The sequence below is a fragment of the Macrobrachium rosenbergii genome, chromosome 39, assembly GCF_040412425.1.
Source record: "Macrobrachium rosenbergii isolate ZJJX-2024 chromosome 39, ASM4041242v1, whole genome shotgun sequence".
Classification (NCBI taxonomy): domain Eukaryota; kingdom Metazoa; phylum Arthropoda; class Malacostraca; order Decapoda; family Palaemonidae; genus Macrobrachium; species Macrobrachium rosenbergii.
Genome location: NC_089779.1, coordinates 13,080,776 through 13,099,308, shown reverse-complemented (window position 1 = coordinate 13,099,308; position 18,533 = coordinate 13,080,776). Strand labels below are relative to the sequence as shown.

General features: G+C 37.0%; 1 protein-coding gene across 1 annotated transcript in view; it reads right to left on the bottom strand.

Moving 5' to 3' along the window:
- Nucleotides 1-1,506: 1,506 nt before the first annotated feature.
- LOC136825762 (sterile alpha motif domain-containing protein 1-like) overlaps nucleotides 1,507-18,533 on the bottom strand; it is a 40,758-nt gene continuing 23,731 nt past the window's right edge. Inside the window, exons 2-6 of the mRNA XM_067082608.1 lie at nucleotides 8,636-8,789; nucleotides 5,910-6,022; nucleotides 4,536-4,668; nucleotides 3,580-3,779; nucleotides 1,507-3,389 (exon numbers count right to left, since the gene is read on the bottom strand). Of these exons, the coding sequence (XP_066938709.1) occupies nucleotides 3,249-3,389; nucleotides 3,580-3,779; nucleotides 4,536-4,668; nucleotides 5,910-6,022; nucleotides 8,636-8,789 (741 nt within the window). The 3' untranslated portion in view covers nucleotides 1,507-3,248. The remainder of the gene's footprint in view (nucleotides 3,390-3,579; nucleotides 3,780-4,535; nucleotides 4,669-5,909; nucleotides 6,023-8,635; nucleotides 8,790-18,533) is intronic.

Genomic DNA, 18,533 nt, shown 5'->3' with positions numbered 1-18,533 from the left:
TCATAAACTTTTTTACACCAGCTTTTCTTCTTACGGAATCAGAAGCAAAATAGGGATTCTCTTCACTCTTCTCTGTCCTGCAATCTTTCTGTCTGAACTCCCCTCCTTTACCACGATTTCTTGGGACTTCCTGTTATTTTTTGTGTTGCCATTTCCATATGTACTGCTTTTCTGACCAGCAGTTCCTCCCCTATCGTCACAAGTAAAAAAAAATCTAATTTTTCTAGTCTCTATATACCACAGTTATCCACCAATTCATAATTCGTATTACAATCTTTTCCCATATACTCCGTCAGTGAACCTCAGCATTCTGTAGTCAACTTTTTAAAGATCATTTTGATTTCCTATGCTAATAATTCTGGTGCTTAGAATAATACAGGTCATATGTACTCATTGGAAGTCTTTGTTTTGTATACTAATGGGACATATTATGCTTTACCAGTTTAGCCATCTCTCCATTTCATCCATGATATAGTTATTACATCTTTTACTGGTGTTTTGGGAGTCCAGTATGAGAATATCGCACCTTTTTAAAGACCCATCCAACTATCCCAACAGCATTCTTATATCTCTATTTGCTCTTCTAATACATTTCAGTCAATTAAACTCCTAATCAGTTTATATTCATTTATATTGTGTAATCCTGAGCATCTCTTGTGATACACCATCTGTTAAATTTGACACACCATACAGTGTTCACTCCCACGCCCTTTTTCACAACTGTGCTTTTTCAGTGGCCCACTTTGATTTGCTTTCCTGATCTTCAGCCTTCTGTTTTTCATTCCATTCTCTCGCTTTATACATATTTTCATCTCTCCCTCACATTCTGCTCTTAGCACTAAGTTGCCTGCATAAAACAGCTTCCAGGGATCTCCTTTTTCTGTACTACTTTCTAGCTACTTCTTCGACTGTGCATCACTGACATATATCCGAATACCTTCTAATACACCTGCCACTTTCATTGCTAGATTGATAGAGTGACATCACTAGCTTAATAATTAACAAGCTATTGCTAGAAAATGAAAAGTATCCATTTAGTAGTACCAGATTGTCAATAAAATGTTCCATATTGGTAAACAGCGTGAATTCACGATGGATGCATAAGCAATGTATTTTTCTTTGCAAGAGACATGAGCACTGATAAAGAAAATTTGAGAAATCGAAAGGGTGTGACTACAGAATGCTATGATTCAAGCTAAAGTATGGTGGAATGATATTGGAAATGTTAAATGTACAGAAATATAGTGCACCTCAAAGTCTGAGATGGTTCGAACTTGTGGTAGTGAGAAAAGTGCTAGATAAGAAAGGAGCAGAACCAAGACCAACAGGAACATTCAAAAAATCATGGAAAAATGGCTTAGATGAAGACCTGCACCAGATGGGAATTCACATAAAAAGTGAGATACCACATCAATGAATTCATTTTCTAAGAGTAGGTCCCGCATGGATAATATCTTGAGAATAAAGTGCTATCCAATACCCAAAAAGGTTAAAAATACCTAATCATTGTTATTGGTTTAATGATTTATTAAGGCAAAAATCAAATTACAAAACGTTCATGGACTTGGCATCAGGATAATGCAATCCTATGGCATGCAAGATAATCAGATCTAGTTTTATATAAATCAATCTTGCAATGCTGATTAAACAAGATGAGTAACTAAATAACTTCTCCAGATTATACGATAACATACCAGCTCTTTCTCACGTATATGTAGATGTTTAAAGGTCATACAGCAAAGAACAGTACATGTAAAAAATATATGTCTATGTACACGCTACATGAACTATAAAATAATTCATGAATAGGGAGGGAGTTGCTGTCTGTAGCTGCAAGTCCACCTACAACAGCCAACAAGCACCAATCTAGATACTAAGTTTACAAAAATAATTTTCCCTATATGACAATAACGGGAACTTTTCGTCACCTGGCGCTAAGTGTTATTGTCACAATACAGCTCTGCTTACTCCAATGATCTTTAATCTCTTCTCTAATATAACTATTTTATATACATACACACACACAAGATGTCATAAAACATTTAATGCCTTCTCTGGTGCATCATTTATTTCATAAGATTGCCAAAAAATTTGCTTCGACAACATGGTAAATATTTGTAATTACAGTAATAGAACACTTTAAAATAAATTTACAGAACCAAGGCAAAGACAAATTATTCTGGCGTTAAGAAATGGAACAAAAAGAGTGCCCAGTAAAACTTTTTTGAAAAATGTACAAAACCAAATATGCTAGTAAGTCAAATAAAAATATCAACCTCTTACTTAAATTGTCATTATTAAGTAGTTTTTGGCAGATCCTGGAGGTAATTTAGTAAGCCCTCGCAGGGCTGGCCCCTATTACTTAAAAAATCAAGACTTCTCAGTAAGAGTAAAATTTTCCAAATAATACAAAACATCTTGAACAGTGAACTGTACATCTTTTAAATGCTAGATCTGAATTAGACTGAATTTACTTGCAACTTTATTGTCACTGGCATAACAGAAACCCTTATACTGGTTTAGAAATTTTTCAAACTTAAAATCCAGATAAATAAAAAGCTAAGTAAAACATTAATGAGACGAAGTAACAGACAAAGCAGAACAATCGCAAGTAAAAAAAATTGGAAGATACAATTTCTCAGTATCAAAGTTACAGCTTTAGAATATGATCAAATTACTTTATCTGAAAAAATTCAAGATTTCAATTCAACTCCTTATTCGTAAGGGTAACCTGACGATGAACATTAAAAAAATTGTCGCTGAACTACGTGATATGTAATTGTATATTAGTTCCAATTAAGCTTAAAGATACCTCTCTCATCGACTATGAAGTATAAACAGCATCGTGGAGCAGATGATACGATTATCTACTGTACATTCCAATGTTACAACACAGTGTTAGAAAATAATGTACAGCTGAAACGTATCCAGAAAGAATAGAGTTTTGAAGAAAGGATATAATGTGCTTATATAAAATGATCTATTTACACAATTTACAAAGCACCTTTAAACAAAGGTCGTCAACAATTTGCACTTCAATTTGTCTTTTTACATTAGAATTTCACATAAGTTAACCCGACTGGCTGAAGGTGAACACCCTTCGTCAGAAAAGGCTCAACATTATTAAATAATGTTCATAGAGAAAAAGTATCCAAAGTGGAAACTGAGGAATAAAGAGATCACACTTTTAACACAGAAAGTTGCCATAAGAACATAATTTTACAATTTACACTATAAACTTATCAGCCTTAAGGCAATGGAGGGTTAGGTAATCTTGTCTGTAGAATACGTATCTGCTTGTAAATCTTGAGGGCTGGACCCAGCTTCAGATTAAGTCCCATTAAAACATCAGCACGTGTCAACATGAGCAGTGCTGTTCCATCAATGTCCTGTAACAAAAATATAGTTACTGAAAGAAAAAGGGGCTTCAATCTCAACTATGTACCAGTTTTCTCAATAATTAGCATACTTTATGAACTCGAAATTTCTATTTCACATCCCAAGAACTGTAATCAGAGTTGACTCCTTTCTGGGTCTTTGGTCATAAGATACTTTGCATACATAGTTATTAATAAGTACCTGATCTCTAAACACTTGTGTAAATGCTCCAAAGCCTTTGCCATTGAAGTGCTCCATGATTTGCTCCACTGTCCAGTGAGTCACATTAGGAATCTCTGGGTCGTATATGTTGTTGTCCCAGGAGCCGCTTGACCCTCTACTTTCATCATCAGGCACAGGAGAGTCTCGAGGTGTTGGAAGACCAGGAAGGCAGTCATAAGCTGGAAAATGAAACAAATGTGTAAGTAAATGATCAAACCAGTTTATAGTTTCAATGACTGACAAGAAAATTGTCCATTTATAAAAATGCTTGAATACAAATCTATTAAAAGCTAATCCTAAATGAAGCCTACTGTATACGTACTGTGTATAAGTTGGGTTATTTCATCTGCACACCCAACGCTGTTTACTACCAAGAGAAGGACCAACCCCTACACAGTAATTATCCTGCTGCTAACTGCTCTTCTAATATCAGTGTACTCTAAACTTAAACTGAGCTAATAAGAGACACCTTAAACCTGTAAAAGGGTAAGACCTAGTTTCTTGCAACAACTCATAAGGTTATAACTCCCCATGCCTACCCTTGTGTGACATATGTTTATTGAGATTATCTTATCTGTCACGAATTTTTTGGGCACTGCCATGATTACAGCGGCTTTGAAAAAAAAATTCTTAACTATAAATATCAATGAGAATTTTCCCCTCACATCAGACTTTAGATACCCACTTAAAATTTATAACACATAACAGTAATTTCTTAATTTACATGTACACTGTCAAGTTACCTGGTAGACGTCAGAAAAAATTGTTCTATCCACCGGACTGGCATTATACCAATATACCTAACATAATGCGCAACCAGCCTACATTTGGCACAACCTCCACTATTATTAGTAAAGCTTAACCCAGCCTCCCCCCATCTTGTGTTCACTCAAAATTTAGGGTTGTATTATCCGGAATACCTATACAGTACTTACGATTCTGAGTATTCTGTGGTGCACAAGCAAAACAAATCCATGATCCTTGTGGTTGCTTCTCCTTGACAATGGGTGGCTGATGACAGGTGAGGTGGTAGGCCCGGTCACACTCATCACAGAAGATCAGGGTGCCCTGCAAAAGAGAAAAGAAAGTCCTATGCATTAATGCTCGTCTGTTGTCTGAAGGAATGGATCATGTAATTTAAGACTTTAAAGCTATGCACTATGGTACTTTCAGCTGGTGGAAGGGAGGGAAGGGGAATTGGAATGGCTGGACAGCATGACAGAAGAAAGGAAGCAAGAATGGAAGTAAGGCAATAGGCTACAAGTGGGTGCAACTTCAGGCAAAAGGGACACTGCAAACACCCTTTAATAAAGCTTACAGTGTACCTAGGAGATGCACTGACAGCACTGACCCTTCCTGTTGTTTGTTCAATTCGTTTAACCGTAAAAATACAGACTCTCTAGTGCATTCTTGTATATAATGGTACCACAACTAGTCATAATGAAGAGGGGTCTCATAGTTCTTTATACTGTACATATATGTACCTTACATATTTCCTCCTCTTACTTTTTTCATTGAAACCTGAAATTTTTTTTAAAGAGGAAAAAGAAAGGTAATAATTCATTCCTTGAAACCATTCTACATTTCAAAGACGTAAACCTATACAACACAAAAAGGCAATGGAAAACGTAACTGCATATTTCACATTTCTGCACAACTAGCACAAGCTTCTTGGAAATCATCAGTTTCTCATGAATTAGCACATAAATGATTAAAACCATAATTATAACCAAATGTTATTTACTGTGATTCAAACACAAGCTTAATTATTGAAACATCTAAAAATTTACTGGTATATTTAAGAATAGCCTATACAATTTATATGCACTGCACCATAGCCCAATTTCATCCATCTGTGACTTGTGCACAAACCATTAAGTCACTATGGTGAGAAAGTTAAATTCATGCCTACAAAAAGGACTCTAAGCAAAAACTCTACAATGTCAAAGAAGTTTAGTGAGACAACTGACATACGAAACATGTTAATGTTTTCACAACTAATATAAAAGCTTTCTGTTAATTTCTCCCAGGTGCATGACTAAAACGTTTTGGAGTCTCATGCAAATTAATGGCAATTAGTTTTAAAACATGTAAGGCAATTGAAACTGCACTTGGACTCAAATCTACTTGCCAAAGTTACAATCCATGGCTTTATTGATAAATATCACCAATACACCAGGCAAATTAGCTTACAAAATAATACTTCCAACCAAACTACAGAAAAACCGTAAAACAATTACTTAGATCTACTGTGTGTAATACTACTATCACACTTTACAGGGTTTGAAGACCTTTAAAATAAGACTTACAATTGTATGGTCCATCTGGCAGACGGCACAGTGCTTGCAATCCATGCATGTCCAAGGACCATGGCGACTCTTGACGGCTAATTCCTCGCTATATCCCAAACAACTCGGATGAGCTGCAAGAAAAAGATGAATTTCTGGATAAATAAAATTTATGATTTACACAAAACTGTTTAAGCCCAAAGGTAAAAAAGTAAAACATACACAACCCTACATATAGTGTGCGAACTGTTTTACACCCTATTATTCCCTAATACATTTTAGTGTAGCCATATGTATATTTCCCATTTATATTTTCATAAATATGTATGGAGCCTTTAAGATACAGACCATCTAAAGAAAGCTTAAAACTAATTTCACAAGTATTCGTAAAATATTTAACATCACATTACAGTTTGGGCTCAACTGATTGCTTTGACTTGTTGATGAATTCTGTGGCATGATCAAAAGACTATACAGGTACACAATTTGCCCCACTTTTTTTTAACAACTCAAGAAGCCCAAGATTGATCCTACAAACACTATGGGGAGACAGTGTAATGAAAACGCCAAGTAATCCACTGATGATTTCTGTCAGTGGATGACAACAGAAACCACTTCACTTTCAGTCAATAAATGCATCTGCACTATGCTACTTGATAACAGCAATTCTCCACACACAAAAGGAGAATTCGACCTTAAGCTAACTCAGACCTGTACTGGAAATCTAGGGACTGTCAAATGGATATTTTAAACACTACTTAAAAACCTGACTTGGAACTGCTAACGTGACCTCGAATAGATAGATAGCTGGCTCACACAAGTGCAGGCAGCAACACCAATGACATGAGTTATTGCTTCTCAAGTTGGGCGGCGCAGTCCTTTGCTGACAAATATTTACCGTCCAAGCACGCATGTTGTCAAGTGCAAGTGATGGGATAGAATAGAATGCAATACACTTACTACACTTCATGGATGCTGCGTATATTTATGCTTCTTCTTTAAGATTAAGCTGGCCTTATGCCAACACAGGATCTTAGACTCTGACAGACCGTACGTCTTTGCTGAACTCTACACTCTTGAGTAATACTACTGTAGGTTAGTTTTTATCAGATCAAACAAGATCACTGTAGACTATACAAAACCACAGTCAAGCCGTATTATATATATTGGCTATATTTCTTGTTTAAGATCAGGACAGGATTATTTTGATATGATTTAAAAAATAAATGAAAATAATAATACCTAGGCTACATATTCCGTGCCATGGTTTCTTAGAAAATACACTTTGGTGGTGGGGAAAACAGTAATTTCTAAAACTTAGAAAACGGCATTGCCGGATGCCTTACCCATAAAGTGGCTTAAACAGTTTATTCGTGATGAATAACTTCACGATCCCAGTTCTGTCTGTGTCCCTAAATCCACTCATCCATCCATCTGCTCATTCCTATTGATAGACTAGACGAACGCGTCACAAACACGTTCGTTAAAGGATTCTAGTAATGACGGACAGATGTGTCTTGAAAACAAATCACCTAGACAACGTCCCCAGAATCTATAGTACTATTGATATCGTCAATACGATGGCATTCACCCGAACATCTAATTAGCAGCTGGTTTCATAGAATTTGCAGTTCGTGAATTGTAAACAATATCCTCTACACGACTTCAGAATCTATAGTACTATTGATACCGCCAATACACTGACATTTACCGGAATATCTAAGTAGCTTTAAGTTTATGGAACTTACAGTTCATAAAACGTAAAATATATGTATGTAGGGAATTCACTAGGGCGAAGAAATTAACCGGACAGATATTCCATTATATAATTACAACAATGAGTATGTACGAGATGTTGCAATGCCTAGGGACTCCTGTGACACTATTATCATAACATTATCTGATATATTGCTCATGCCCTCATATGGCAAGAGACGTTACATAATTATCAAGAACCAAAGTGTAATAATCACGGATAGACGCCATCACTTCAGGTACTAGGAGATAATGAAATTAGATTCTACTTCGCGAAAATACTTGAGCGGATATATAATTAAAGGAAAAAGATCTTGCACACCAATATTCCACTTTATTCATGGCCATATACTCTATATAAATTTTGCTTCAAGTTTCACACACACACACACACACACACATACCTAGAATTAATCAACACACAACTAGTTACCTGTGGAACAGAAACAATCTTCCGACTGACATCGGGATCGAACCCGGATCTTTCAAGCTGAGAGGCAAGGACACTACCAACTGGACCACACAAACCATAAGGATGGTTCGGTTGGTAACGCCCTTGCCTTCCAACTTTAAAGACATGGGTTCGATCCCGATGTGAATCGGAAATTTACACACACCCACACACATATATACACCGAATCACGAAAGTATGGAACGTGATGAATATATAAATAAAGACAAAATCCACGAAGGAAAGAAAATATGGAACGTGATGAATATATAAATAAAGACAAAATCCACGAAGGAAAAGAGAAACCACGGAGTGCTGCGAGGCCTTTCGACACTAGTCCTTTACTTCGTAGATTTTGTCTTTATATATATATGTATATATATATATATATATATATATATATATATATATATATATATATATATATATATATACATACACACACACACATACATAATATAACTACACACGTGCTTCTTCATCTGTGTACTCCATATGTACAACGAACCCAGACTGCCTTCCACGGCGGCAAGCTTCTTACCTCTAGCCTGGCACCGGTGACAAACGAGCAGGTCCTCCTGAATGGCGTGCTGATTCACGTTCATGAAACAGACGTCGCATCGCGTGGCGTTCTTCTTCCTTCCGGGGCCGCCTCCCAACCCGCCCTCGCTGGGATCGAATACCTTCTTGGCTCTCTGGGGGGATGAAGGAAAAGGAGGAGGTTAAAAGAATAAGTAAAAATAAGGATGCCGCGGGAATCATGGAGAAATGAGCTGGGACGGATCGATTTCTGGCTGGTGTTTGGTCTAAATGGGAAGAAGAAGAAGAAGTTCGGTCTGCATGCATGTGTTTTGTGTAAATATACGTTTGTGCAGGTATTAATATGATTGTGTACGTACGTCTGTATATCTATGTTTGTGTAAGTATGTATGATTGTGTATTTACATCTATACATCTACGTTTATGTACATCTGTAATCTACGTTTATGTAGGTATTAGAATGGCACTGTATGTGCGTCTATATCTATGTTTGTGTAGGTATTAGCGTATTAGTATGACTGCTTATATACACCTATACATCTACGTTTGCGTGGGTATTCGAATGACTGTATGTACGTCTACAGATCTACGTTTGTGTAGGTATTAGAATGACTGTTTATGTACCTCTACAGACCTACGTTTGTGTAGGTATTAGTAAGAATGTGTATGTACATCAATGTATCACAAATACTAAACCACGAATCCTCCATAATATCGAAATCACTTTACCTAGGGAACAATTTCCACGCAAAAGGAATTGAGTGTAATGAGGCATCTGCCCTGCCCAGGATTCGAACCTATGCCTCTTTGGTTTGATACAGAGAAAACATGGACTAATTTAAAGTCCCTGTACCTTCTGTATCAAAACCAAAGGGTGCTAGTAGTGGCTAAACCAGATGCTTTTACTATATACAATCCCCTTTGGATGGAAATTATTCCTAAGGTGAAGGAAACGTGATAATAAGGGGTATATGATGTTTGTATGTATGTATGTATATACATATTTATATAATTATATATATACATACATATACAAAATTATGTATGTATGTATATATATATATATATATATATATATATATATATATATATATATATATATGACTGTGTCTATGTAAATATGTGTGGCTTTACATCACACATCCATACGCTTTCAGCATCACATGAACATTGCAAACACTGCAAAACAAATCAATAAAATATACGCAATAAGAATACCTAGAAGCTCTGTATAGGCTCTCACATTCAGTTATATAACCTTACTTGATCATCCGTCCTACAAGAGACTCAGTGCCAGCCATTGAAAAAATCCACTCCACTCCCTTCCCCAGCCACACAGGCCCTTCAATTACGGCACTGAACTCAAGTTATGTAAAACTATGCAATATATTAAAAATATGATCGATGATCGTTCAGAGAAAATAAAAAAAAAGAAAATAATCACTAACAGAACGAATTTTCAAAATGACTGATTAGAGAAACATCAATTGATGTCAGTATTCTCATCTGAACGCTGAAATAAATGCTGAAACGAAGGTTAAACCAAGGGGAGAGAGAGAGAGAGAGAGAGAGAGAGAGAGAGAGAGAGAGAGAGAGAGAGAGAGAGAGAGTCACCAAAAATATGCAAGGCTTCAGAACAACTGGACTCGATGATTTGTTATTTTTCGAAATTGCCTTAACAATTCAAACAAGTTTCTGCAACATCTCCACGAACTTGATAGTAATGGACTACGTATGTGTAGACTGCAAAGACTGAGTTCAGTTAAAAAGAAAGGAACAAACTAGATTAAACCTGATTACTGTTCATTACAAGTTACTGAGCGTCTCTGGACCTTGGTCTACTCGCTCTAGAATTTAGTATCTATCTACGTATCTAATAATAATATATATATATATATATATATATATATATATATATATATATATATATATATATATATATATATATATATATATATCATCGGCATTGTTGTCGCTTTCATAATTCTATCACCCTCAACGGCGGTTCTCTAGTTTTACGTCACCAACCCTAAAATTAATTCCAAGGTTGATGCGAAGACTTACAAATCCTAAATCAACCTCATAAAAAAGCTACGAACCAAGCTGTAATCAAATACAAAGCTTAAACATAAACTTGAATTTTTATAAAACTATGAATCAAACTGTAATGAAATATCAAGCATAAACGTACACATCCACACAAACTAGCAATAAATAAGACGAATTACAATCGAGAGAGAATATAACGTGAGTGTGTGTGTGTATATATATTATATATATATATTATATATATAATATATATGATTATTATCACTTTTGTACGTGATTCATTTATCACACATTACCACAGGTGAAAAATACGAAACGGGGTCAGGACCTACAGCCCGTTTCTTATTTTCACCTGTGGTAATGTGTGATAATATATATATATATATATATATATATATATATATATATATATATATATATATATATATATATATATATTATATATATATATATATATATATATATATATATATATATATATATATATATATATATATATATTGCACATACGGAAAGACAATTGCACGCGTGCGGTTCCACTCCGTATGACGCACCTTGGGAAAGGACATCTCTTTAATTGCCAAGGTCTGCTGGGGACCTTGATCATGGCCGCGGTGCAGCACAACACTTCCTTTCTAAAAGGTGCTCGATCTAGTACTGGCATTCGGTAATGGCTATCTGCGGCGGTTCGTCATTCGGAGTTCTGGCGGCGGAGACCACGTCATCGATGATACGCGTCAAATACAGGTTTTCTTTTCTTTTTTTTTTCCTTGAATTTCCATTTTTTGTCTGTTAGGTATAATACATATACATAATACACGCATATGTGTATATGTATTATGTATATGTAGCCTATATATATACAATATATATACATACACATACGCATGTATAAATACATAATGTATATGTATATGCATATATATACATTATGTATATATATATATATATATATATATATATATATATATATATATATATATATAATATATATATACATAATGTAAAACACCAGCATCGCAGAGGCAATCAATCGTTTGAAACAAATAAAAAACAAAAAAACCCCTACACCAAAATTCAAAAAACCAAACACCTCCGGGTTCAACCGCTCACACGAGCATCCAGGACTTTCATCATTGCTCTCAAGGATAATAATAATAATAATAATAATAATAATAATAATAATAATAACAATAACAATAATAATAATAATAATAATAATAATAATAATAATTCCTCGTTTCCCGCGTCATCATCTGCCGCCAAGACCACCTGACTCGATAAACGCCCAGAGAGAGAGAGAGAGAGAGAGAGAGAGAGAGAGAGAGAGAGAGAGAAGAGAGAGAGAGAACAAAAAATGAAATGAACACAACGGCGCAGCCACCATTACTGGTTTTCAGAGTTGAACAAATACAACGGCGGGGGACTGTCACAGCACCTGCTTGCCCAACTGTGCGCAGCTTTCGGGTGTAAGCAACACGACTAAAATGCTCGTTGCTGCCTCGGGAGGGCTTGGAGGATATCGAAGGGTAGAATAGAATGTAATATAGAATTTAGGGCGAAGGCCAAGCAGTCGGATCTGCGAGGTCACGCAGCGCTGAAACTGAAAATGGCAATAAAACATTCGAGAGGTGTAACAGGAGGAAAACCTCGCCGTTACACTATGAATCAATTGTTAGGAGAGTGTAGGAAGTAAGATGGAAGGAGAATATGAATGGAGGTACAAAAAAAAAAAGGAATGAGAGTGGTTGCAGCTAGGGGCCGAAGGGACACTACACAGAACCTTAAGTAATGCCTACAGTGCACTGCATGAGGTGCACTGACGGCATTAACCCCCTACAGGATCGGGAGGTGAATGGAGTGCTTGGCTGGAGTTAAGGAAAAAATTTTTTAGGGTGCTGAACTGTCAAAATCCTTGGTCTTGTTATAACTTGGTAAAACTATCATAAATTTTACGTCACAAAACAGTGTCATAAATTTCTGTAATACAATACTGGGCAACAGAGTAAATACCAGGATACAGTAAATACAGGGCAATACAATAAATACAGGGATACATTTAATACAGGGAAATATTTTAAATACTAAAGAACCACAAACAAGTGGAAATATACTGTAGGATATCGGTAAATTCCATAATAATATAAGAAAAAATTTTTTGTTCATATACTTGCGGCGAAACAGCCGACTTATTAACATTAATTTTAGACACGAGTCGCAAAAGTACGATTATAAATTAAACTGCAATTGCACTCAAACCCTCGACCACGTTGCAAAGAAAGACAAACACAAGCATGGTTTAAAATACGAAGATACAGAATAGGGAATGAATAAGATTGACGCAGTGAGAATTGGGCAGATATTAAATCTATGGAGAAAAACGAAACAAGAATTAGAGAAAGAATGGAGTATGGACTGAATGAGAGAATGGTTTTGGGTTTTGGATTAAATCAATAAAGAGGTGTTGTGAATGGATGGAGCATGAACTGAAATCTATGGAGAGAGAGAGAGAGAGAGAGAGAGAGAGAGAGAGAGAGAGAGAGAGAGAGAGAGAGAGAGTTTTGCATGTTCCCAACTGCCGTAACAGACGAAATGTACATGCACTTCACGTAAGACCGAAGCCAACTTTCGTCCAAAGTCGTTGCGTGACACCTGTGTGATAGGCAAAACGTACGGAGGGAGCACACACGCACACAAACGCGCGCGCGCGCACACACACACACACACACACCTACCTCACTCGCGGACACACTGCTAGACCATAAGAATTTCGGAGCTTCGAATATTTCACACGCGTTTGAAGGGGGAGAGAGATCTTTCAGTGTTTGTGTGGATGGAGAGAGAGAGAGAGAGAGAGAGAGAGAGAGAGAGAGAGAGAGAGAGAGAGAGAGAGAGAGAGAGAGAGACATATTATGCCTTTCGTAGCTACAAATCTGTAGAACAGATCATGATCTCATTAAAAGCGGTGAAATAACTCTCCCCTATATACAGAGGCGCCAATCCATTCAAGCCAGTAAGTGCAATCCGATTGCTTTGTAATGTTCGTTTTCACGCCGAAAAAAGGGGGGTCGTTATTTAAATAGCCGTGCCCGGATGGCTTACATCATTTTCCATTACCGGCAAAGCTGACAAACATCGGCTGTTGCTTCGCCATGAAGACAAATCTGTTTGCAGTTTGAAACCATTTCAGTCGAAGAGTTGAGTCCATCGAATTCCTCGTACTTCTCTTTATTGAAATTGTATATCGCTGATTGTTATGTACAATCTTTTCGTGATAAAACGAACAGTCTTATTTCCCTAGAACGAACAATTATTTATAAATTTCACACTGGAATGTATAAAATGAGCGATCTTAATAGATTATACAAAGTATTTTGACTTTGGCCAAAGAAAATTAGTATCAACTGCTGGTCTAGGTATCTTGAAGTGATATTTGGCATTACAAAATGACTGACTGGAAAGACTGACTGATTGATTGTTGGTTATCTGGCGTTACAACTACAAAGGTTGATTGGAAAGCGTCCAAAGCCTTAATTTCTGAACACAGCTGAAATGTTGGTGGAGAAAGGTGGAGGAGAGGCTATGGACAGTGTAAATTGGGCGTACACCGTTATCACAGGCGCTAAATGCAACCATTAACTTATTTAAAAAAAAAAAAAAGCAAACCTCTCACATTAATTAGAGGCCGGTGGAACAAGCGACTAATGTCTATGTAAACCAGGCAAAAGAGAGGCCTTGGATAAGGGCGGATCTATGGCTCTACGAATCAAGGTCTAAAGATCAGATGACGTCCTTTAGCTCCAGAAACACGAGGTAGGGCACCTGTGCCATGTAGGCTTTATGACGTCATTCGCATGACTAATCTCGCATTGTATTTGCGGGAGAACGACGAAAATAGCGTAAAGTTTCCAGTCGTCGCTCTCGATCTGCCTTGGTCTATCCTGCCGCTGGAGGGATGAACCTACGACAACTACCTGTTCCTATAGGTCTTGCCTAAGCGCGCACGCCAAAGGCTTCAATGTGATACGCGTTGGTTTAGTAGAAGGAACATTGTAGCCATTCGGTCTGACTTATGTAACACAGCTGCATGCTCTATTTCGCATAAAGACGAAACTGAAGCACGCGTAATTTCTAACCGGTCCAGTTTGCATTACGGCGGGAAAAAAAAGAGTAGGCCTACCTAGTACCTATCAGAGAGAGAGAGAGAGAGAGAGAGAGAGAGAGAGAGAGAGAGAGAGAGAGAGAGAGAGAGAGAGAGGAAAATTATCTCCGAAAGCATTCACATTTACCTTACTCAGATGTACAAACAGCAATTAGCAAGGTCAATTCTTCTTTAAAATTTGAATAAGCCACTCAATTGTCCCAAAAATTCATATGCCTAATAACCTCAAACGGTACAAGGTTATATTACCCATCAACCAGTCAAAATAATTCATATATATACGCACATTTCAGCAAGTGATTATCATCGATAAGAACGGAAAAGAATCGAAAGTATTTAAAAAAAAAAACACACCGGATAAAAGGACTTCACGTTACCAGAGTTCCGCACCAAGTACTCTTGCACATTGCAAACTGTCACAACAGCACGTCAAGGGCACCTGACTTCGCAAACTGTTGCAGCTCAGTTCTGTAGAATTTATGGCACCGCGAAGCCAATCCTGCCTCTACGTAAACAACGTCGTGGTATGAAAGAAACGATAAGATAAAGAAAACAATGACTGACTCACAGCGGCTGTTATCAGTCTTCCCCTGCGCTTCCTGAATCATACTCTCTCCTCCGTTCCAGAGGGAAAATGGAATCCCGATGACGAATTTCACGTGAATTGACGAACTCTGACCCGTCTCGGTCTCTTCCACTGAGAGAGAGAGAGAGAGAGAGAGAGAGAGAGAGAGAGAGAGAGAGAGAGAGAGAGAGAGAGCGGTAAACATGTTACGATAACCGTAAATAAAGTAAGCCTAGTCAGTTCCGTAAATGAAGCATAGTCAATTCCGAAAATGCAGTAGGCCTAATAAATTTTGTGAATGAAGTAAGCCTATCAACTCCGTAAATGAAGTAAACCTAGTCAATTCCGTAAATGAAGTAAGCCTATCAACTCTGTTAATGAAGTAAGCTAGTCAATTCCGTAAATGAAGTAAGCCTAGTCAATTCCATAAATGAAGAAAGCCTAATCAATTCTGTAAATGAAATAAGCTTAAACAATTCCGTAAATGAAGTAAGCATAGGCCTAGTCAATTCCGAAAATGAAATAAGCTTAAACAATTCCGTAAATGAAGTAAGCATAGACCTAGTCAATTCCGAAAATGAAACAAGCTTAAACAATTCCGTCAATGAAGTAAGAATAGCCAATTCCGGAAATGAAGTAAGCCTGATCAATTAAGAAAATGAAGTATGCCCAATCAACCTCACAAATAAAATGAGCCGTCAATTCCGTAAATGAAGTAAGCCCAGTCAATTAAAACGAAGTAAGCCTAATCAATTCTGTAAATGAATGGCGTAAGCCTAGTCATTGTCGTGAATAAAGTAAGCCCAGCCAATTCTGTAAGTGAAGTAAGCCTAGTCAATTCCGTAAATGAAGTTAAGTGTAGTCAGTTAAGTAAATAAAGTAAGCCTAGTCAACTCCGTAAATGAAGCAAGCCTAGTCAATTCCGTAAATAAAACCTAATCAGTTCCGTAAATGAAGTAAGCCTAATCAATTCCGTAAATAAAAGCCTAATCAGTTCCATAAATGAAGTAAGCCTCGTCAATTTCGTAAATGCAGTTAGCATAGTTAATTCCATAAATGAAGCAAGCCTAGTCAATTCCGTAAATGAAGTAAGACTAATCAATTCCTTAAATGAATGATGCAAGCCTAGTCAATTCCGTAAATGAAGTAAGCACTCCAAATTCCTTAAAATGAATGAAGTAAGCCAAGTCAATTCCGTAAATGAAGCAAGCTTAACAAATTCCGTAAATGAATGAAATAAGCTTAGTCAATTCCGTAATTGAAGCAAGCCTCATCAGTTTTCTATCAATGAAGCAAGCCTAATCAACTCCATAAATGAAGTAAGCTAATTAATTCCATAAATGAAGTAAGCCTGATCCATTCCGTAACTGAAGTAAGCATAGTCAGTTCCGTAAATAATGTAAGCCTAGTCAATTAAATGAAGTAAACCCTATCAGTTCCGAAAATGAATCAAGCCCAATCAATAATTCTTCCAAAGAGTCCGCTAAAAGCGAATCGATCCCTGAAACACCGACGAATCCACAACACGGCAAACAATGTTGAATACTTGAAGCCCAACCAATTCATTTAGGCCTACATGAACAGCCAACACATTTTTACAACTCGAGGTTTTCGCCACTCGACCAGAGCAACGGTAAAGGGTAAGTTGCACTGAGTGAACTGCCAAATAGAGTGCTTATCTTTTTTTTTTATATAGGTTGCACGAAATAAAATAAATGAATTCTTAAAACAGAAAATCTTACAGATCAGTAAATTTAAATGTGAGAAACATTATGGCACTGCGACCGTAAAGGTAATCGGGACAATTTGTTGGGCTGTGTTTTGGTTTTACTCCATGGTTGTGGTAGCCAGAGAGAGAGAGAGAGAGAGAGAGAGAGAGAGAGAGAGAGAGAGAGAGAGAGAGAGAGAGAGAGAGAGAGAGAGTATTGCTTATGAACCACTATGTTCTACAGTTGCGCCACAGTCAAGTTTGGTCTTTACAAGACTCTGTGTGTGTGTGTGTGTGTGTGTGTGTGTGAAAAAGACAGAGAGAGAGAGAGAGAGAGAGAGAGAGAGAGAGAGAGAGAGAGAGAGAGAGAGAGGGGGGAGGGGGAAAGGGATAATGCTGGTTCTATTCTTAACAGATTAGAGCCAATGGAATAAAGTACCATGACATGAACGGGCAACAGTATATAGTACAAGAGTGAATGTATGTATGTTTGTGCATATATCTACATAACTATCTACCTACACATTTCACTATATATGTATTATATATATACATACATATTGTTCCTTTACTCCAACACAAGTCCTTCTCTAAGATAGGATGGCACCAGAAGGGGGGCAACATTGTAGTTTTTATCAATTTCAGACAGGTTTGCTAGTACCATGCAACCAATGTATTCCTTCAGCCTGGCTGCGATCAAGCACAACATTCGTCCAACTACCTGGGGCGAAATTCATTGCTTGGGTGGGCAGATGCCCAATGTGTTTCTGACGAAGAATGCTGCTAATAATTCCTCTCTAATATCGAATTCACTATACCCTGAGAATGCTTTATACTGAAGGGGAATTATACCTAACAAGATTCGAAACTGGGGCTGTGGTTTACATACAGTGATAAACCGTAGAATCTGACCACTCGGCTATCAAGAGAGATAAGTTGGATGTAAGTTATTCCAAATGTATGGGCGAATTCGACATTAAATATTTGTGGTTTAATATTTGTGAAATAAAAAGAAAAAGCTACGTGTCGAGGGTACAAAAATTCACACACATTTTTTTTCTCTCATATATATATATATATATATATATATATATATATATATATATATATATATATATATATATATATATATATTATATATACATATACAGATATGTGTGCGTGTGTGTGTAAGTGTACGTTGCTGTAATATGGTAGCATCCTACGGTGTAAAAGACAAAATTATGCATACCACGTATTAAGAGGCTCAGTGTTCAACTGCGTCTGATACACGTAGACCCACAGAACGCACACTGTACAAAATCACACCAATGACGAACAGAAGCTGTCACTGACCGTGGGGACAAATCACTGACATCACTCCTCCTTTCGAGACTCTGCCTAAATATGTTGACTCGCCTGCCAGTTATACACTC